Genomic DNA, 20,984 nt, shown 5'->3' on the forward strand with positions numbered 1-20,984 from the left:
ATATAAATAAAATAAAATTGAAAACAATGTTAAATATGTATAATACTTTCTAAATTAAAATATAGAATCAAACTCTTACAACACATATAAGATATAACAACATTTGATATTAGTGGGAGAAGAGGAGAGAATGATTACATATAAGATGATAATCCAAATAGATAATGGAGATGAATCTTTAAAAATAAGAACAATATAAAATACATATCATGTAGTCTCTAAATTAAAAATTAACATTAAAAATTACAATGATATTTCATTTATTTTTTTGTAGCCTATACAACAAAAATAAGAAATCAAAAACAAAACAAAAAAAAAGCAAAAAATTATTTGAGGTCTTGTGAAAGAGAATGAGAGAAATTGAAGAGAATGAGAGAATATGAAAATGTGAAAGTAAAAGAATACTAATATGAGAGAATGAGAGAATGTTTATTTATATGATAAGAATTGATGGAAGTTACAAAAGAAAAGTGAGTGCATAATTATAATTTATTGTGTTTGAATAAAATTGAGTGGTGGAATATGATTAATGCATAATTTATTTTATTTTCAGTTATAATTTTATTTTAATATGTGAGTTAAATGTATTGTGTTAATTGGGTTTTAAATATTGTTTAAAGCAATTAAATAATTAGAAAGCAAATAAAAAAAATAAAAAAATAGAAATCATTAAATTAAAATCAACCAATAAGGAGAGGCTGAAACTCTACTTTTATATATATGATTATCTATTTTAGATTAGCATACTAAGTAAAGATTTGGTATGTGTGCTGCTTTAACATTTTTTTTTGTATACATTTAATAAATCCTAATACAATAGTATATTTTAATTTAAAGACACTAAAGTCAAATAAAGTACTAACTAGGTATTAACCCGCACATAGTGCGGTATAAAGTAATTATTTAATATTTTTCATATAATTTTTATTTACAAAATCTATTATATTTATGGGTAATTGAAATATTTAAAATTCGATTGTGTGGTATATATCTATAAAATAAATTTGTATAATAATTAAAATTTAACCAATGAGAGTTATTATAATATCAATCTTATATTATTATATCATATGAACAAAGAGTTTTTAAAATTTATTTTAAAGATTTTATGAAAATATAATTAAAGGATATAATTAAGTTAGAAAGATAATATAAAGGTTTAATTTTGGGTGTTAACTGTATTTTTGGAAAAATACAATGGTAGATAAATGTAATTATTTTTAAAAGCTGATGATAAATAAAAGAAAGAGTATCTTGAGCTTTCAGTTTTTTTGCCAAAAAAATCGTCTATTATATTAATATATAGAGGATAGTTCCATAAAATTTATTTTTTTGGAAGTTAGACAGGGTAGGAAATAGTTGACTGAAGTCTGAAGACATTAATTGCATGTTGGCATTTAAAATAAAATCAACCAACAAAGTTCAAATCAATGAATGCCGTGTGTAAAATGTTAGGTAAACCACCCAAAAAAACTGTTAATATTCAACGGTCAGGATCACACCACCAGTGGAGCTGCAATATTTCTGATGGTCTTTTATTTTTCAGTTAATTGTATTTCTTCTGATGGTCCTTAGTCCTTACTTAATGAAATTAATGACCTAGTACATGATAAAATCAAGTGGTAAAAGAGCTAATCAGTAATTAACTAAAACTAAAATAAAAAGTGCTTAACTAGCCCCCGTTTCTTCTTCTTCTTCTTCTTCTTCTCCTTCTCTCAACTTCATTCATATTTATTTACCCAAAAGATACAAAACGACAGAACAAAACAGAAACCATCTTCGCTTTTTCATCGTCAGAATCACGCACGTGGCTGAATTGTCTCCGAAGAGAATAAAGTCATCAAACGCTTCAGTCGCTATTTCATGATCCACGAAAAAGTTGTTTGTTTTTTTTTTTCCGCGATTGCAACCTAAGATGAACGGCTACGTAATTTGACTCTACGACTACAGAAAAACAAAAAAAAAAGTTGAAATCTTTGAGCCGCGATATAAACATTACATTACTGCAAACCTAAAAATGACCGCTACTGCATTAAAGAGTTTCAACTACTCTTTGTCTTTAATTACCACCCATCATCGACTCAACCACAACTACTACTCCTACGCAATTCTCTCCTGTCGTCGTCTTCCTCGATTCCAGCCTGCTTCTACTTCTTCGTTTCTCAATTCTGGGTTTCGATTCTTTCATTCTAATCGTCATCTCTTCTGTAAGTTCTCTCTTTCTCCGAGCTTACACTTCTATGATCTGGCTCTTTTGGTCCACGCATGTTACATGTTCGACGAAATGTCTCAAAGATTCGTGCTTTCCATATATAAACGTTGATGATCCATAGATTAGAACAATTATGTTATTTTCTTCTTAATTTATTGCAAAATCTTCTCTTTATTTATTTATTTGTTTGTTTGGGTATGTATTGATCTGAATTATATCTATGTGATCTCTTTAACCTGAAATTATCTGTGTATGTTGCAGCTTCACAGTCTGGTTCACTCATGGAAGTGTTTAAAGCAGCTTGTTCAGAAGGCTCTTCTAGTTCCTGTGATAGGATTGCGATTAAAGCCGATGGAAAGAGTTACTCTTATGGCCAGCTCATATCGTCTGCCTTGAGCATATCTAAATTATTCTCCAAAGATAATTCTTTAAATGTATGGTGATTGGTTTGAAGTTTGTGGTCATATATATCTACTTGAAGCCATCTCAATTTTTTTAATTGACTTTTTTTTTTTCTCTTTTCTGGATTTTGTAGGGAGGTGAAACTAAGAAGTATGAAGGTTTTGGTAGTCTTAAAGGAGCTAGAATTGGAATTGTGGCAAAACCTTCTGCTGAGTTTGTTGCTGGAGTCCTGGGAACATGGTTTAGCGGTGGTGTTGCGGTTCCACTTGCTCTTAGCTATCCAGAAGCTGAACTCTTACATGTTATGAATGATTCGGTATGAAATCTATTTGTCTTTCTATTTTCTTGAAATTTTGAAATTTCGGTTATGGCCACTCAATCTTCAAAAAACTATTTGTTAGTTTGTAAAGGTATTCTTCTTGATCTTAGTTTTGTGAGCTCAGAATTTTGATCCTTATTCAAGCTCTTGGTTTTTCTTGCATCAGTTGTTCTCCCCATGACCAAAAAGTAGAATTAAGTAGAAAAGATATTAGAAGGCCTAGGTTGTTCTGGTTGGCTCTGTTTTCTACTATATTCATTATTCAAGCTTAGAAGTGTGTGCCTTAAACTGCTAATTACTATTGAGTAAGAACTATTAACATTTTCTTGGACTCTAACATTATTGTTTATGGTTTCTAGGATATATCTCTGTTATTGAGTACAGAGGACCACAGTGAAACTATGAAAACTATTGCAGCAAAGAGTGGCGCTCAATATCATCTAATTCCTCTTGTTGTTGACTCATCTTCGGAAACTGTTGCTAGCAATCAGCTTCAGGACAATAGTTTTGAAACAGAAGGAAAATTTCTAGGTAAATTCTGAATAGTCCTGAAATCATGAACTTATATTTGAAGCTACACTTTTAATTTCTGCTCCCATACATTCAGGCAATTATTGGTCTGTCTTTTCGGCATTACATCAGCCTTTATTTGTGCAGATGAACCAGCATTGATTGTCTACACTAGTGGTACAACTGGTAAGCCAAAAGGAGTTGTCCATACCCACAACAGCATCAATTCCCAGGTATATATATCTGAACTCCATATGTAGCTCACGTCATGTTTAAAATCCTTTAAACCTGCGTTAGAATGTGGCTGCCTATATTAAATTGATAAAAATTGTGATCTCTTGTGAGTTTAGTATTTCTCTGCCACTCCATTCGAAATGATGATGCACCAGTTTATAAGTTATAAGCTTTTATCTGTGCAGGTTAAAATGTTAACTGAAGCTTGGGAGTACACATCTGCTGATCATATTCTGCACTGCCTCCCACTACATCATGTTCATGGGCTTTTTAACGCTTTATTTGCTCCTCTTTACGCGCGATCTTCGGTAACTTATAGTATCAGTATTTAACGTCTGAAAACATCAAGCTCGTTATAGGTTTTTAGTTGATGTTTACATTCTTCTTTGAAGGTTGAGTTTTTGCCCAAATTTAGTGTTAGCGGAATCTGGCGTAGATGGCGTGAATCATATCCCGTTAATGATGAAAAAACTGACGACGCCATAACTGTATTCACTGGAGTAAGTCTTCGTTTTTTGCTTTTATTCCTTCAAAAAAATTTCTAATTCATGAATTAGTTGTCCCTGCGTCAAGTTAAGCGTTGATTTCAAGTTGTATCAGCCTTTTCTTGAACCAATATAGCAAGCTTATTTGTATATGTTTATATTTTGGGTTCATATCTGAATCGAGGGAAGTATTCAGCGCCAGATAACTCAATTTTTACTATGTACCATAGTCTTGGCTGAGTCGATCAGTTTCCAATTTGCTTCTGGCCCTCTAGATATGAAAAGCAAACACATTTTGCTTAAGAGAAATTTAGCTTGAGACAAAAAAAGAGAGTCATATAAAGATTTAGCTACTTTCAAGTGGTTATAGTGAATTTTGTGATAAACAGGTCCCAACCATGTATACTCGGTTGATACAAGGTTATGAAGCAATGGATAAAGAAATGCAGGACTCTAGTGCTTCTGCTGCACGGAAGCTTCGCCTAATGGTAAGCAACCACATGCTTCCTAAAAACGCAAATCCAGCTTAATGATTATCATGTATATGCTTAGACTTAGACGGCTGTTCTATTTTCAAATTCTGGTGGAATAAATGCTTACATATTTGCGGATAAAATACATTTCTTAGATGTCTGGCTCCTCTGCTCTCCCTCGACCGGTCATGCATCAATGGGAAAGTATCACAGGTCATCGTCTTTTGGAAAGATATGGCATGACTGAGGTATATAGATTTTCTTGTCTAATGATATAATACCTTAGACAAAGCCTGTTCTTAGTAGTTACATCTACTGAATTAATTTTTTTTCACATATTCCCAGTTTGTAATGGCAATATCAAACCCTTTACGTGGCGAACGGAAGGCAGGTACTGTCGGCAAACCGCTTCCTGGTGTAGAGGTCAGTGAGATCCAAATTCATACCTTTTAACCAATGCCACACAGCTGAGGTACTAATACTGTTGACATGAAGTTATGATACTGATAAAGTGTGTCAACATGATAGGCTAAAATTAAACAAGATGAAAATGATTTAAATGGAGTGGGTGAGATTTGTGTGAAAAGCCCATCTTTGTTCAAGGAGTACTGGAATCTTCCAGAAGTGACCAAAGAATCATTTACGGAAGATGGATACTTCAAGACGGGAGATGCCGGTAGAGTGGATGAGGATGGATATTACGTGATTCTAGGACGTAAGCAGAACCAATAAATACATTCAAACACAATTTAAGAGTAATTTGTGTTTTTCTCTTAATATCTTCTCTTCTCTGGCAATGATCAGGCAATAGCGCTGACATTATGAAGGTTGGAGGATACAAGTTATCCGCCTTAGAAATCGAATCAACCCTTCTTGAGGTAAACATCCATTTGCGTTTTTTTTAATCGAACTTTAGATTACTAGACCGAGAGAATTTGATCTCGTTAAATGAAAACTCCGGGATGTGTTATGCAGCACCCTACGGTTGCAGAATGTTGCGTGTTGGGGTTAACAGACAAAGATTATGGGGAAGCCGTTACTGCGATAATTGTAGCAGAGACAGAAGCAAAGAAGAGAAGAGAAGACGAGTCAAAACCTGTAATGACCTTAGAAGAACTGAGCGGTTGGGCTAAAGACAAGCTTGCTCCTTACAAGGTACTCAAAATATGCCAAAATGTTATCCAACAGTCTTGTCAAAGTATTTATTTTCTTGCTGATAATAGTCTTTATCTTTTCAGCTACCAACGAGGTTGCTAATATGGGAGAGCTTGCCCCGTAACGCCATGGGAAAGGTAGCTATTTCTTTCCCCTGAATGAAAATTTGTTTGATGTAATCAAATAAGAGATATCAATCATTCTTAGCTTTTGGAGTATATTTCGAATTGCAGGTGAACAAGAAAGAGCTAAAGAAATCTCTGGATAATCAAGAATAAATTCTCAGACAACCATAGACCTCTCTGTTACTCATTGTTCTTTTGATTCTGTTACACACGCATAAATCATAAATGTATTTATTTCCCTTTTTATTATATCTGTATTATGTACTTGACTGAATAATTTCAAGAGTCAAGACTCGAGACCAAACTATTTGGAAAGTAATCTCCATTATACTATATAATATATATTTCTATGTTTCTCGTGCTGAACGTAACAATCGTGAAGTGTGAAAAGGAGAAGAGTGTCGGTAAATCATTAAGGCCGCTAATCAGTAATCATTCCACAAAGGTTATAAAGGTAATTAACGCTAGTGATCCGATCATAATTAATTCCATATACATACAAGTTAGTTCTTTTTTCTAAATAGCACGTAAAAGACGAGGAAGTAGAGATATGGAAGATTCCACGGTCCTTAAAACGACATCATCGTATCTCGAAGAGATAGCACAAGGCACCGGGAAAAGCGAGTTCGAGGGTTTAATCTTGCAAGACTTAGAACTCATCCATGTCGGGAAAGGAGTCTTACGATGTAAACTACTCGTCACAGATCGTGTCGCGGTAAAAAACTTACTCATCCATCAAATCGAATCTTGAATTTTTTTATCTTTCTTTCTTTTTTTTGTTTGGCGTATGTATGTTATTATTATACTAACTACGATTTTAGGGAGAGGATGGAGCTTGGCACGCCGGAGTGATGACGGCGGTAATGGATTCGATCGGAGCTGCTGCTGTGTACTCCACGGGCAACGGACTCCATTCCTCCCTTGATCTCAACTCTTCGTTTTATTCAACGGCCAAGATTCAAGTTCGTTTTTCTTATGTTTTTATAAATTAAAGTAGATGAAACATGAAAAGTACTAAATTAGGTAAGTGCATTATTACTATTATTAGAAGTACTAATAATGAGAGATACTACATAAATTGCAGGAAACGGTAGAGATAGAAGCAAGAGTGAATGGGAGTAATGGAGGATTAAAATCAGCTGTGATTGAGATCAGAAGAGAGACAAGTGGAGAAATCATAGCCACAGGAAGGTTGTGGATGTCCCCTCTTAGCGTCAAAGTCATTCCCAATGTTTCTGCTCTTCTTAGTAAGCTTTGATTTTTACACAAAATTACCAATATTGAAAAATTTGATTCTCTTCAATCAAATACTAGTATCATACACACAAATGGCCTTTTTTGTAATAAATTAAGCACACCCATTAATTTAACATCATCCCTCTACATCCTAAGAAAATCCAAATCCATTATATATAATAATCTAATTACATACAAATATATAGATTTTTTTAATAACACACGAACAGTACCATTTGTGATCAACCATTTCCGGATCTTAGTTTAATTTTATAACTTCCTCTTCTTCTTCTCTCACACCATTAACCTTGTCATTCCTCACCTGATCTACCGTAGGACCATACGACCAGCTACACACAACGTAATAGATAACATTAACGAAGCTCAAGATCGCTAAAACCCAATAGTAATAGTCGTAGTGACCCTTGTTGATATTATCTTCAATCCAGCTAACGTTTCCCTTCTTTGAGCTACTCTTGATCGCATTTAGGATCACACTAGCCAAGATATTAGCCACCGCCATTCCTAGACCGAACAGGGAAGCCGCAATGCTGGACATGCTTTTAGGGAACTCTGTGTAGAAAAACTCTGTTTGTCCTATCCCGGTTAAGGCCTCTGCTAAACCATGTAGCACATACTGTGGTACCAGCCACATCGCTGAGATGTTCACTGTTGCGTCGGCGTTGTTGGCGAGTCCTTGGCTTATTGCGGTTTTCCTTCTGTAATGCTCAACAGTTGCGGAAAGCGCCATTGCTAAGAAGGATATGAATAGCCCTAATCCCATTCGAATCTTGACATTGATCCTAACCGGTCTACCTTGGATCTTGGAAGCTAAAGGGAGGATTGCGCGGTCGTACAGAACGACCCATGAGATTAAGGCTATGATTGTGAACATACCGAAAGATCCAGCTGGGATTTGGAAGGTCGAACCGCTGCTTAAACGTCGGTCCATTGATTTAGCTTGAAGTAACTGAAACGAGTTCTGGCTAACGTTTATCGACATCATTATCCCTGTGGACCATACCGGTATCACCTTGACCAACGCCTTGAGTTCCTCAACTTTGTCCGTTGTGCATAGCCTCCATGGGTTTAAGGCTAAACCATCAGAACCAAGGTCTTCCTCGCGGTTTCTTATGACACAAGCTTTGTTTATAAACCTAAACAATTGCAAGAAAGTGTCAATATAAAATAAACAAAAAACTAATCAAGAATTATATATATGAAATGGGATTCCAGTTCACCTCAATTTGTCACTTGGAGCTTTGACTTCAGAATCTTTCAACCGATAATAACAGTCGTTGGAGTCATGATGATCAGGCAAACTTAACTTCCTGTTCACGTAAGCTGCAACAGCCACTTGAGCTAAACCAGTGAACAGACTCTTGCTCACGTTTCGTTTAACGTAGAGAGGAGAAGCGAAAACAAACAAGAAACCCGCGAGCAGCATGAGAATCGCGGGTATTCCAAACCCGATTTTCCATCCTAGATGATCTTGAATGTAAACAATGACGGTGAAAGCGATCAAGACAGCAACCGATGAAGAAGCGTAGTACCAACCAAAGAAACTCTCAAGAACTCTCTCATTCTTAGGATTCTCTTTGTTGTCCAACTGATCAGCACCAAAGGCTAAAGAACATGGCCTGATTCCGCCTGATCCAATCGATATAAGTGCAAATGCGAAATACAAAAGAGCCAATTGGGAAGATGTCGCGGAACTGCAGTTGGTTCCGGCTGTTGCTACACAAGGTGATGGCTTCACTTGCGGTAACATCGCCGTTAGCCATAGAACCACCATACCCTGTAACGTTACGTTATGATTCAGACTATTTATTAAAATGGTAGTAATATCACTAACAATAACATAAAACAGTAAAAAATCAGAAATTGACATAGATCGAATAATAATTACGTAAAAGAGACGGTATATATACAGTGTGCAAGTTAGATTTTGTCGTTTTACAAAAATAAAAATGTAGTTTTTAATTCATTCGTAAGATGTCCTCAAAGAAAAGTACTTCCAAGAACAAGAATCTAAGTATAAGATCAGAGAACTGTGTACGTACGTCAATTGGTCACAATCATACGAAAACATTATTATAATTTCTTACGGAAAATGATTGATACTCGAGATGAATGATTGCTATAGCTAGAGATTTCAAAATCAATTGATGTCACCATGTATGTATATGATAAGGTTTTGTTTTTCAAGTGGGTGAGATAAAAAAAGGTTTGAGATCAAGAATGGGACGAGTAGTACAAAAACATGGGTCACACCAATCGATATTGCTTTCATGTCTAACACTTATATGTTGGCCAAAAACTAATGTCAAATCCTTAAATGGTGGCAAAATGTGGGTCTACTACGTCAGTTTCACCCATATATATGGACTCATAATATAAGTATAACTATAATAATATTCAAAAATATATATAAAAAAATATATCATATTTTTTTAATATAGAGAGAGATTCAAGCAGTGTGGTCTTTCACAATCACAACTTGGCAGAGAATGGCCATAAACCATAAGGAAAGCAACAAGATTTTCAAAAGAATAAAGNAAGACAGCAACCGATGAAGAAGCGTAGTACCAACCAAAGAAACTCTCAAGAACTCTCTCATTCTTAGGATTCTCTTTGTTGTCCAACTGATCAGCACCAAAGGCTAAAGAACATGGCCTGATTCCGCCTGATCCAATCGATATAAGTGCAAATGCGAAATACAAAAGAGCCAATTGGGAAGATGTCGCGGAACTGCAGTTGGTTCCGGCTGTTGCTACACAAGGTGATGGCTTCACTTGCGGTAACATCGCCGTTAGCCATAGAACCACCATACCCTGTAACGTTACGTTATGATTCAGACTATTTATTAAAATGGTAGTAATATCACTAACAATAACATAAAACAGTAAAAAATCAGAAATTGACATAGATCGAATAATAATTACGTAAAAGAGACGGTATATATACAGTGTGCAAGTTAGATTTTGTCGTTTTACAAAAATAAAAATGTAGTTTTTAATTCATTCGTAAGATGTCCTCAAAGAAAAGTACTTCCAAGAACAAGAATCTAAGTATAAGATCAGAGAACTGTGTACGTACGTCAATTGGTCACAATCATACGAAAACATTATTATAATTTCTTACGGAAAATGATTGATACTCGAGATGAATGATTGCTATAGCTAGAGATTTCAAAATCAATTGATGTCACCATGTATGTATATGATAAGGTTTTGTTTTTCAAGTGGGTGAGATAAAAAAAGGTTTGAGATCAAGAATGGGACGAGTAGTACAAAAACATGGGTCACACCAATCGATATTGCTTTCATGTCTAACACTTATATGTTGGCCAAAAACTAATGTCAAATCCTTAAATGGTGGCAAAATGTGGGTCTACTACGTCAGTTTCACCCATATATATGGACTCATAATATAAGTATAACTATAATAATATTCAAAAATATATATAAAAAAATATATCATATTTTTTTAATATAGAGAGAGATTCAAGCAGTGTGGTCTTTCACAATCACAACTTGGCAGAGAATGGCCATAAACCATAAGGAAAGCAACAAGATTTTCAAAAGAATAAAGATGGGATTATTTAATTAATAATGATGATTTAAAATACTTTTATGATGATTATTTAAGACATGTTATTATATAAACCCACATGGGACATATCAGAACACCTGGCTTCGAATTTAATAAAACCGACTTTGATATTTTTAAGACAAAGCGGTTTAGTTTACATTCATTGGACAGCAATTTCAGGGTAGCACATGCAACATGTGAAAATTTTGACTCTTAATGGAAAGAGGCTTCTTCTATAGAGGGCTTAATCATATTAACTCTTAAAATAGAAATTTCACTGTATATACTATAAGTCTACTATACTTTACGCAAATATATATACAGCTATCAAATGAGAACACGCACGGTAAAAAAAAAAATACTTACCAGACCAAAAGAAATCACTATTTCGAGAATTTAAATAATTAAAAAAAGTTAGAAAAACCTCGTACCATTTAATTTCTAGGCTCTTAATTCTATGACTTGGTTAGATTTTATTGAAGAATCCTCTTTTTGTTGTCGACGAAAGTAAAGTCAAGTTCAATCATCGAAAACTGTCAAACCGGAATTTTAACTCACAATTACCAATGCCAAGTAGGTTCGGTCCAATTATCAGATGCCAAGTAAAGAAAAAATACGGATTACACACACCACCGCACGATATGATTATTTTCACCCAAATTAGTCTTAAAAACATTCTTTTTTTTTTTTTGATCAAAGTCTTAAAAACATTCAAGTGTCTAAATGAACAACTAACACAGAGTTGAAATCGAACCGGATTAAACCGGGCAAATGAAGAAGAATAAACCGGGAAATTGAGAGAGAGAGAGGGGGACGGAAATTACCAGGAAACCGGAGAGAGAAGCAACGGCGATGGTGAGGAAGCGACCCAAATATGAATCTGAGAGGAAAGCTCCAACGAGAGGCAGGAAATTAGTAGCAGCGACCCACATGAACAACACTGTCTGAGCTTTGGCAACTCCCAATCTGTAATCACTCATCAGGTAAAGAATCATGTTCTGTAACAACCCGTAGCTCGCCACTTTCTCGAACGCCTCGTTTCCTTCACAAGAAGAGAGAATTTAGAATCAAGATTTGGGTTTTATTAAAGAAAAGAAAAAAAAAGTGAGAGATGTAATGTTTTAGTATTTTACCAATGATGAAAGGCATAGTGAGAAGACCACCGTTGGCTCTGCTTCTTCTACTACTACTACTACTACTTGGTTGAAGCATCTCCTTTGATGAGTCTTTTTGATCCGGAGGGTTCTCCATTGTGTTACCTTTTCTTCAGCTTAGCTTAGGCGAGAGAGATAAGAAGAGAGAAGAGAGAAGAAGAAGAAGAAGATCTTTGTCTTTGTGAGAGAGCTTAAAAGAGTTAATGCGATCTCATTTCAGTTCAGACAGCGAGGAATCTCTGTTTTCTGCGACGAGTGAGCAATAATAAATGGGGCAGAGAGAGAGAAAGAGAGATATTTAAATATACTTACCATTCTTCTTTTTTTTAATCTTAAGGCCAAATAAATTAATACTACTACTCTACTTGTATCAATTTTTTAATATAAAAACTCAACTTATTATCCTAATAGTTTTTTTTTCTTAACTTCTTTTTTTATAGAGTGAAATGAAGTTTATCCCCATTTGCATACGACAATTTTTTTATAGAGTGAAATGAAGTTTATCCTTAGTTAGTAGTACTAAGTACGGGGACAAAAAAGTTAGTAGATTAAACGTCATTTTCCTAATCTATAGCTAAAAAACAAGTTGATTAATAAATGCCAGGGAAATATTTTTCTTTTGTAAAAAATATATATATGGATAGATATTTATATATAGATATTTACAAAAAAAAAAAAGGAAAAAAAAAAAAGAACAACCAGTACATTGTACATTCAACTTCCAATGTTCCATGTTACTTACGTCAAACATAAAAAAGGTAGTGCTATTGACTTATTTTTGAAATAAATCCTTTTAAAAAAAAAACTATTTCTATTTCAAGTCAGCAGAAAATTATGAATTTGAAAATATGTTAATAAATGTAATCATACTTAAATTGGTTTTCTAAATATATTGAGATGTCTTAATTTTTAATTAAATTTTGATTTGAACATTGGAGTCGTCTTTGTAAACATCACATTAGTGTTCTAGGTTTTATAAGGGTTGCTGATCGCACGCATGTTTACTTACTTACTCCAAGAGATCAGCCTATAGTTGAAATTTTGAGCTCAAAGCTTGCGAAGGGCATATCAAACTTAAGAAGGTAAAGGGAATGAAGAAAACTTCAATTTTTCTTCTTGACTAGTCACATAATTACGAGAGGGATCCAAAAATACATATTTTCAATAATTCATTATCTTTCTAAAGAAGTCTTCTTCTAATGATCAGGCCTACAAAGGCTACAAATAAATAAAGTTGTTCCATCTCTTCCACTTGAAAGGTTTACAAGTGCTCTAACAATCCTTTAACTAAACATGTAAAATAGCTTTCACAAATGACATCCCATTACCAAAAAGGAAGGGATCAAAATCATAACAAAAGTTTACTAATAATTGAGAAATGGAAAAACATCCCATGAGGTTAACAGCTTTTGTTTTGGCTGTCTCTCTTCCTCTTTTCTTGACAAATTGAAACTTTTCTTATTTGATTTCTTTCTTTCATTATAAAGAAATGAAGAAGATTCATTAAAGTAAGTGCAATCATATTTTAAATTTTCTTTTTGCTTCGCTTTCTCCAAATCACACTACTAAGTCAACATCTCCCCAAAGAGTTGGCCCTAAAAAGAAAACACTAATAAAATAGTAGCATACCATAATTTACCACAACCATGTAACAATGTATGCATGACCTTTATTTACTTCATGAATAAACTTTAGTACTTTATCTAAGAAGTTTCGGACTTTACTATGTACAGTAGTAGTAACTTCGAATATAGTAAATTAAATTAGTTTTTTCCTCTGCTAATGTCGACTTTTAGACCAAACTCATTACTTATCCCCAAAAGTTTCTCGAATAAAATAGGTAAGACTATGACCATCCATTCCAAATTGACAATTACGTTTTGATGTGACTAAATCCAAATAGTGAAATAGTGAAATGCGTTATATACAATACTATAAAAATATGTGAATAGAAACTAAAGTATATATACGTATCATTGGTATTTGATTTTGTTAAGGTAACAGCAAAAAATGAATAAATATACATATATATATATATATTTTAAATAGATCATTTAGTTACCATAGATTATATCATTGCAGACCATAAGTAAGACTCGTTAATTATCTGAACTTTATTGAGGTCTTTATTGCATCCACATTTAAATACCAAACTCCTGACATTTAAATAAATCGGAATTAATCAAGACATCAACTATAAAATTCTCCGGTTTATAAACAACAATAAAAAAATCTCTTAAAATATTTTCTTAGATATGATCATATGAAATTATCATTAAAAGTATATTAAAAAAAAAGTGAATGATGAAAGTGACATGGTCATTTGCCTTGCACGTGGGTGTTGGATACTCTGCAATCTCCTTTTTGACAAACTTATTAATCTACTACTCATTATGTCATTTCATTATAAAATTGTGTGTGATCATCATAACTAGTTTACTTTCTGATTGTTAAACTACTTTTAGTTAGACTCGTTGTAACTTAACACCTACCTTAACACAAAAATCAAACACGAATTGGTTGGCTAAACCGATTTCAAGAAAATCCAAATTCAAACGATACTGCTACATATGGAGAAGAAACTTTATACTAAAACACATAACACATAACACTGTATGTCGATATAACAAAAAACAAATGCTAACATATTTTGGTTTTTACTATTGGCTTTTCAGCTTTTATGAAAAAAAAAGAGGCTTGTGAAATAACACAGTCCAAAGAGATGTTCACTATGAGGAACACTATGCATAGATTTTGGCGTAGTTACGACTTACCGAATGGAAAACATTATAGAATCTTTAATTTTGATTATTGATATATAAAAAAATGGTGTGAATATATGAAGAGATTGTGGACGAAGATAATTCTGGGACAGTTCCAAAAAAAGAAGACTGTAGAGAAATTGGATTTGTCTGAAACACATTATTATTATTATACAAAGATTGCTTGACTTACACGCCAACCCCTAAAAATTTTCTTCCATTTCTTACTTCAAGAAGGAAAGGTCTATTGAGGTATGTGTCAGGTTTCAGACTTATTTTTTCTTCTCAAATTCAAAGAAAAATAAAATATATTTTGTCAGACCTCATTTTTCTCACCTACTCTGCTTTCTTATTCAATGTTTTGGTCTCTCTAATTTTTTTTTCTTCTAATTCTGTTCAAAATCCATTCTCCATTTACACACATTTTTACCAACTTGTCTCTTTCTTGTTGTGCTTATTGGAATTTAGAAGTTGGGGTTTTTATACTCTGTTTAGTTGTTTGTTAAATACTCGTTGGAAAAATAAATTCCAGTCTTGGAGAAAAGTTAATGTCGAAATTATTATAACAAAAGTTGTTAGAAAAATAACAAAACCAACAACGCGTTTTATTTCACTTACAAATATGTATGTACAAAGGACCCTCTCTTTTCTAGCTCCTACGTACTCTCTTTTTTTTTTCTGTTTTTGTTTGTTTTATAATCTAAATTCATGAACATGCCTTTGATATTTCAACACTCTATTGTCCCCTTTCTTATCATAAGTCAAATCAATCTATTACTATCCTAAATCTCAAAAAAAAAAACTCTTGTCACATTTTTGTATGCACCTTCTATTTTATCCTCGGAATCAATAATCGTAAAATCAAACGTTAAATCATCCATCATATGGGAAACAATACATACTATTCTAAAATTTTTAGAAACACTGTTTTAATTGCACATATACTTTGATTCACTATCAAACTGTTTAGGTGAAAATACATTGCCACCAAAAAAAAATACTACTAGTAGTAAGTAGTAGTAGACTTCCTTTTAATCAAGAATTATAACTTGAAAAAGAAAGTGAAAGAGGTGCGCTTGTCTTGTAAAGTCCCCCCATTGTTTTAAGGGTTACACAAAAGAATGTCCCTCGTAATCATGAAATGAGCTGTGTTACATCAACCCTCTAGATCTTCCCACTTTTTATTTTCTTTAATCATAAACGTCACTTCCAAGTATATTATACTCCATTATTAGTCTACACTTTCCTCGCTTGATTTCTTCCTTGAACTATAAATTGTGCATCATTATTATTATCAGGTACATGCACGCATCCGTAAGTAAAAATGTAATTACAAGAAAGAAAGAAAAAATTCAATGTGAAGTCTCTCTCAACTAACATAATATGATGATGGCTATTAATTAATGTGTTTACTCATTATTAATGATGTTACGATCGACACAACATTTAAAGTTAGTTTTCCATGGCAAGCTATGTGTCTAAATATTTTGTGGGTTTTACTTTTGAGTGTTAAGAAATTACAAGGAAGTCGGTGAAATGATATCCATAGAGTACTAGTGGTGACTAGTGTGAGTAAAAAATGAAAAAATCAAAATGGAATATTACTAGATTAGTGAAAAATCGTAGACTAGGTGTTAATTGACACAAACTTGGAGGGAACAAAGTGGAGATGGGAAAGCAATAAAGGGAGGAGACGACAATGAGGTGAGGTTAACCATTACCTTCCATTTCTTCTTTACCCCACGTTACCAATACCACCTTTTCCTATCCTCTTTAATCATCAATAGTGTTCTTTTATTTATTCTATTTCACTAACTATTATTGTTTCAAAGCCGATGCATCATTTACTAGCAAAAGATGTGTTTAGATAAGAAAAGGTTACACATTCGGAGTCCAATGATAATTTTCACATTATAGTAAATGTAATAATTTAGTTTTTTGGACGGGATACAAAGAAATGAATACAGCAAGGAGGAGATGTTCTAACTTACAACAACATGATATTTTATTTCTTGAGTTTCTTTCTTCATTACATATACAAACAAGAAAAAGATTAGAAGAAAGGTTTAGGATGATACAATATATGTGATTCGAATGATCTCAAGCAGATTCTTCGGACCACTCGTCTAAAGTAGGAGTCTTGACTCCTATATTCTTCATGTCAAGAATATTCGCTGATCCAACGGAAGTAACGACAATGTTAGTTCCTTTCTCCGAAGATGACAATGAAGAAAACGAGATTTCTAACAAAGGAGATAAGTTTTTTACCGGTATGGATCTCTGGTGTTGCAGCCGCAGTGGCATCTGTGATAACAGTCACATTTGGATAATCCAGCTCCACTGCATCAAAAACCGTTTGCCGGATACAATTCGGTGTTTGAACACCTGCAAAAAAAAAAAGGGTTACAAAAACAAAAAAGAGTCCAACAAAAGTTTCATGATAGTGTTAAGACTCTTTAACATACACTCACCAGCAATCACTAACTTGCTGACACCAGAAGTTTGCAAGAAGGAATGAAGATTGGTTCCAAAGAAAGCGCTGAAACGGGTTTTAACTATCTTATAGTCTTCTTCTTCTCTAATGATCAGTCCATCTACCAATCTTGCACCTACGGTGCCTTTAACAGTTGGCCCGACTTTCTCAGAATTATAGTGATGGCGTCTGAATATTTCAACATCTCTTCCTTGAGGATCATGTTCCCTAACAACCTAAAAAAACGATTAAGAGGCTCTCATTTCTCATCAATAGTACTTACTACAAGTTGACTCAGAGAAACTAAAGATCTTACATTTAGATTCTGAAAACAGAGCTTGTGAGCAAAATATATAAAAAAAACAGAGCTTAGTTTTGGATTCTGCTTAACGAATTCTTCTTATAGCAAGACACAACCCTATCATGAGAAAAATGCTACAAGTCCATCCATACCATGAGAAATACTATGAGAGATGAAGGAGAAAATACCCAAATCACGAGGATTCCACGCTGCCTTGCGAGTTCTACGACTCCGATAACATTAGCAACTATAGATTTCCCACCTTTCACTTGCATAACAGAACCTTCCTCTATGAAATCGTTCTGCGGCCCATACAAAAACAATATCTAATATACTCCACAAATTCCAGAAACACACACAACAGCAAAACCCTATCACTACTAAATAACAAGATATATTCACATGTGGAGAGACCTGCATATCGATAACGAGCAGAGCCGTGTTCGTCCATCTCTCGGCCATGGTTTCCGAGCACAGAGATGATTGCTTGAATTGCTAATTCTACATCAGTAGGCTCTCTCTCATTGTAGCCATTTAGCGGATCTCGGCCCATGGCTTGTGTGTTCTTCTCCGGCCCAACAATTAAGAATACAAAACCGTTGTCTCTATTCCAGTTTGCTAAACTTTTCGCCTATTTTATGTTGCGTCCAAAAGTCTCCAAGATAATAATAATCTAAACCGACTGGTTACTTAATCAAGGAACAAGACAAAGTTGACAAACGTTGCCTACTTAAAATATAAACCTGCTGAAGCATCACATCACAAAAGAGATTCACAACCGACCAAGACACTTATCGAAAAGAATCTCCTGTATTAACAAACTTTAGTTTTTAACTTATAAGAGGAAATTGTAAAATAAGCTAAGGTAAATAAAACTCTTCTTTTTGCAGGAATCACACATATCTCTATGACCCGGGCTTGGATATCTCAAGGTAAACCATTTGAGTATAGCCATTGAACACTGACTTATCCAGCCGACCTAAACCCACTCGTTGGAACAAACGGTGCCTCCCATCTGCTACGATCGGAGGAGTCGAACGAGCAGGGTCATACCGCGATTGATGCGTCAATGACGGTCCTGCAACCGGAGGTAGCTCCCAATACACATCGAGAATCGATTCTACGTACCGACTGTTCTGAAAATGCTGATTGTATGAGATTGGCGTGTTCGTGTGGTTAAAATCGTCTCTCATCTCTCCTTTAACTCCCCACCATGTTTCACCTGGTCCACACAGTTCCTCTGTATCAACTGCTTTTTCCCAGAACTTCTTCCTCTTTGATCTCATCCTGGCTTCATCGCTGTCTTTGAAACAACTGTGTCCGCCTCCTGGAGAAACAAAACAATCCATATGAGAATCAATCCAATTACAAATCCATGTATCTATTATGCAATCTCTTTAGAACCCCTCACCTCTTATATATGACTGATCACATATCTGTCTCAGGGAATAATGATCCCCAGTTCCTGTATCGTAGTTATCCTCAAAAATAAGATGTCGGAAACCAGCTTTCAGAGCTTGCTTTAGCCTGCTCAATTTCAAATATGTTATAAGAAATCAGTGAATTCTTTGCAAATGCAATATGAGAAAGAGATAAGAAATGAAGAAAAAACTACCTTTTGAGTTCATTCTGATGGTCATCAAAGAAGACAATAACGCGACTGAGATCTGTTATTCCGTGTTTCCGCAACACAGTCTTCCAATCAACACTTCCAAAATCAACAAAGTCTTTGCCTGCAAAGTACGTGCAGTTTCCATCTACATAGGCAGGTCCCTTTCTTAGATACTTCTCGGGGTGTCTCGGGGTAAGAGAGATCATAGGTGTATCTGGCATTGCCTGCCGCAGCACCCAAGTGGAATGTCCTTTAAAAGCACCACTCTCAATCATCAGATCTGGCTTAAGCCAACGGGCCATGAACCATAACCCAAAGCTGTGATCAAAACCCATTCCATACATGTTGTTCTTGATAGGCCGTGTTTCATATATAGGCACAAACTCTTCTAGACCCTTGAGTAAATCTTTTGAGGTCCATTCAACTTCTTTTCCATGTTTCGATCTGCCTTTTGCCAAGGAAAAAAATTAAATACTTCCATAGCAACACAACAAATTCAACAATGTATTCTCTAACACCCTAAAAATCACTCGTAATCACACAGCACAGCCACTACTATCTAGAGACCACTAGAAGCTACAAAGCCTTCAATTCAATGGAAACCTAGATTTCAAATCTACAAGGACAATGTTGAACCACAAAAGCAAATCAACGGTTCAAAGAAACAGAGATCTGGAGTGCTTACACCAAGGAACACCTAAGGCACCGAAGTCGGATTCGAGGCCATCAAGACCGAAGAAGCCGATCCGAGCAGCGGGATCGAAGCGGGAGACGCAGACGAAGCTGTGAGAATGGAAAGCAACGGAGATGAGGAAGAGAAGGACGAGGAAGAGGAGAGCGAGGATGAGACAAGGCCACCACTGATGACCGATCCGAGAAATGAAATTGGAAGCAAGGAGGTAGATGTGTGGGCGTTTGGTCTTAGATTCGTCGGTACCGGATTCGCCGGAAGCAGAGAGATCGGCGTCTGAGTGAGGACGGCGAGAAGAAAGCGCTCGATCCAGCATCGTCGTTGGAGTTTTCGGTGACTGAGAGTGCCACAGTGATTGCCCATTGCTCATCCCTCCTCTCTCCATTAATATTCTCTCTTTTTTTTTCTCTCTCTCTCTCTTTGGAGTTTTATCAATTTTTATAATCTATAAATGAATGACTAAATAACCAATTTCATTTATCCCGGTTTGGTCTTTAATTGAACAATTCAAACAAATTTCATCTATCCGGTTATGACCAAATTTCATCTGTCCGTTATTAATACTAAGGAAATTTCCAAAAATATCTCTTTTTTCGACGTCACTTTACAAAAATACTTTTTTATATTGTCAATTTTCTATTTATAAAATAACTAAAACTCTAAAACTTAAACAGCAAATACTAAACCACATCCTTCAAAACTATATCATAAATATAAAATAGATAATCCAAATTTTAAAAAAACTTCTGAAAATTATTTAACATATTGTAATTGTGTAAAAGATGGTAAAAATAAAAATATTCAAAAAGAGTATTTTTTTAAAGGATATCCCAAAAGAGGTATTTCCAACAAATTCTCTAGTTAATATCCGCGAATATGCGCGAATTGTTGTATTAGTTATGTTAATTCATTTGAATTTATGTAATAATCATAAAACTATGAAATTTTTTTTTAACAAAATGTTTTAAAATAGTATTTCTAAAAAGTGGTATTAAAAAGGATGGATTTTTGAAATTCTCCCTAAAATACATATATAACAAACAAATTTTCTAAATGTTAATAATACACTTTATTTATTCAAATCATACAATATAAAAATATACAACTTATTTAAAAAATATTGTTAATGATAAAAATAAAAGTTTACTAAGATATTCAAAATTTACCTAAAACATTTAATAATTAAATTCCAAAATTATTTTTGAGTATCCATTAAATATATTTTCTGTAAAATCATATGAAATGC

The 20,984-nt window shown here is 34.2% G+C and overlaps 6 protein-coding genes across 7 annotated transcripts; 2 read left to right on the plus strand and 4 right to left on the minus strand.

The window, feature by feature from the left end:
- Positions 1,762-6,265, plus strand: LOC104745942 (malonate--CoA ligase). The gene is made up of 15 exons (XM_010467325.2): positions 1,762-2,207; positions 2,474-2,646; positions 2,748-2,930; positions 3,293-3,464; positions 3,591-3,676; positions 3,863-3,985; positions 4,070-4,177; positions 4,552-4,650; positions 4,791-4,883; positions 4,981-5,058; positions 5,164-5,350; positions 5,440-5,513; positions 5,611-5,790; positions 5,874-5,927; positions 6,024-6,265. The coding sequence occupies exons 1-15, from the start codon at positions 2,018-2,020 to the stop codon at positions 6,066-6,068; spliced, it is 1,845 nt and encodes a 614-aa protein (XP_010465627.1). The 5' UTR covers positions 1,762-2,017; the 3' UTR covers positions 6,069-6,265.
- LOC104745946 lies at positions 6,334-7,287 on the plus strand. Its single transcript, XM_010467328.2, has 3 exons — positions 6,334-6,630; positions 6,737-6,877; positions 7,000-7,287. The coding sequence occupies exons 1-3, from the start codon at positions 6,466-6,468 to the stop codon at positions 7,171-7,173; spliced, it is 480 nt and encodes a 159-aa protein (XP_010465630.1). The 5' UTR covers positions 6,334-6,465; the 3' UTR covers positions 7,174-7,287.
- LOC104745943 (protein NRT1/ PTR FAMILY 1.1) lies at positions 7,237-9,985 on the minus strand. Of its 2 annotated transcripts, XM_010467327.2 has the most exons (3): positions 9,778-9,985; positions 8,393-8,741; positions 7,237-8,308 (listed from the first exon to the last, which is right to left on the minus strand). In XM_010467327.2, the coding sequence occupies exons 1-3, from the start codon at positions 9,980-9,982 to the stop codon at positions 7,411-7,413; spliced, it is 1,452 nt and encodes a 483-aa protein (XP_010465629.1). In that variant the 5' UTR covers positions 9,983-9,985; the 3' UTR covers positions 7,237-7,410. The 2 variants fall into 2 exon arrangements, with proteins under 2 accessions (XP_010465629.1, XP_010465628.1); XM_010467326.2 differs by lacking the exon at positions 9,778-9,985 and having other exon boundaries at positions 8,393-8,974.
- LOC104748228 (protein NRT1/ PTR FAMILY 1.1-like) lies at positions 11,219-11,996 on the minus strand. The gene is made up of 3 exons (XM_010469904.1): positions 11,879-11,996; positions 11,570-11,787; positions 11,219-11,278 (listed from the first exon to the last, which is right to left on the minus strand). Exons 1-3 carry the CDS (start codon positions 11,994-11,996, stop codon positions 11,219-11,221), a joined length of 396 nt encoding a protein of 131 aa, XP_010468206.1.
- Positions 16,547-17,961, minus strand: LOC104745947 (probable inactive nicotinamidase At3g16190). Its single transcript, XM_010467329.1, has 5 exons — positions 17,850-17,961; positions 17,624-17,737; positions 17,133-17,370; positions 16,930-17,046; positions 16,547-16,835 (listed from the first exon to the last, which is right to left on the minus strand). Exons 1-5 carry the CDS (start codon positions 17,895-17,897, stop codon positions 16,762-16,764), a joined length of 591 nt encoding a protein of 196 aa, XP_010465631.1. The 5' UTR covers positions 17,898-17,961; the 3' UTR covers positions 16,547-16,761.
- On the minus strand, positions 18,146-20,155 carry LOC104745948. The gene is made up of 4 exons (XM_010467330.2): positions 19,733-20,155; positions 19,051-19,495; positions 18,847-18,962; positions 18,146-18,762 (listed from the first exon to the last, which is right to left on the minus strand). Exons 1-4 carry the CDS (start codon positions 20,121-20,123, stop codon positions 18,341-18,343), a joined length of 1,374 nt encoding a protein of 457 aa, XP_010465632.1. The 5' UTR covers positions 20,124-20,155; the 3' UTR covers positions 18,146-18,340.

This window comes from Camelina sativa, chromosome 15 (assembly GCF_000633955.1).
Source record: "Camelina sativa cultivar DH55 chromosome 15, Cs, whole genome shotgun sequence".
In the NCBI taxonomy this organism is placed as follows: Eukaryota; Viridiplantae; Streptophyta; class Magnoliopsida; order Brassicales; family Brassicaceae; genus Camelina; species Camelina sativa.

Coding starts and splice junctions, on each gene's coding strand:
- LOC104745942 (XM_010467325.2), top strand. CDS start 2,018: ATGACCGCTACTGCATTAAAGAGTTTCAACTACTCTTTGTCTTTAATT. Junction 3,677..3,862: donor ACAACAGCATCAATTCCCAG/GTATATATATCT, acceptor TTATCTGTGCAG/GTTAAAATGTTAACTGAAGC. Junction 4,651..4,790: donor CACGGAAGCTTCGCCTAATG/GTAAGCAACCAC, acceptor TACATTTCTTAG/ATGTCTGGCTCCTCTGCTCT.
- LOC104745946 (XM_010467328.2), top strand. CDS start 6,466: ATGGAAGATTCCACGGTCCTTAAAACGACATCATCGTATCTCGAAGAG. Junction 6,631..6,736: donor TCGTCACAGATCGTGTCGCG/GTAAAAAACTTA, acceptor CTACGATTTTAG/GGAGAGGATGGAGCTTGGCA. Junction 6,878..6,999: donor ATTCAACGGCCAAGATTCAA/GTTCGTTTTTCT, acceptor CATAAATTGCAG/GAAACGGTAGAGATAGAAGC.
- LOC104745943 (XM_010467327.2), bottom strand. CDS start 9,982: ATGGTGGTTCTATGGCTAACGGCGATGTTACCGCAAGTGAAGCCATCA. Junction 8,742..9,777: donor GTTGGACAACAAAGAGAATC/CTAAGAATGAGA, acceptor ACAAAGAGAATC/CTAAGAATGAGAGAGTTCTT. Junction 8,309..8,392: donor GCTCCAAGTGACAAATTGAG/GTGAACTGGAAT, acceptor GCAATTGTTTAG/GTTTATAAACAAAGCTTGTG.
- LOC104748228 (XM_010469904.1), bottom strand. CDS start 11,996: ATGGAGAACCCTCCGGATCAAAAAGACTCATCAAAGGAGATGCTTCAA. Junction 11,788..11,878: donor CACTATGCCTTTCATCATTG/GTAAAATACTAA, acceptor CTTCTTGTGAAG/GAAACGAGGCGTTCGAGAAA. Junction 11,279..11,569: donor CTTCTCTCTCCGGTTTCCTG/GTAATTTCCGTC, acceptor CCGGTTTGACAG/TTTTCGATGATTGAACTTGA.
- LOC104745947 (XM_010467329.1), bottom strand. CDS start 17,897: ATGGCCGAGAGATGGACGAACACGGCTCTGCTCGTTATCGATATGCAG. Junction 17,047..17,132: donor CAGCAAGTTAGTGATTGCTG/GTGAGTGTATGT, acceptor TTTTTTTTGCAG/GTGTTCAAACACCGAATTGT. Junction 16,836..16,929: donor AACACCAGAGATCCATACCG/GTAAAAAACTTA, acceptor CCGTTGGATCAG/CGAATATTCTTGACATGAAG.
- LOC104745948 (XM_010467330.2), bottom strand. CDS start 20,123: ATGGAGAGAGGAGGGATGAGCAATGGGCAATCACTGTGGCACTCTCAG. Junction 19,496..19,732: donor TGCCTTAGGTGTTCCTTGGT/GTAAGCACTCCA, acceptor CCTTGGCAAAAG/GCAGATCGAAACATGGAAAA. Junction 18,763..18,846: donor TGATCAGTCATATATAAGAG/GTGAGGGGTTCT, acceptor TTGTTTCTCCAG/GAGGCGGACACAGTTGTTTC.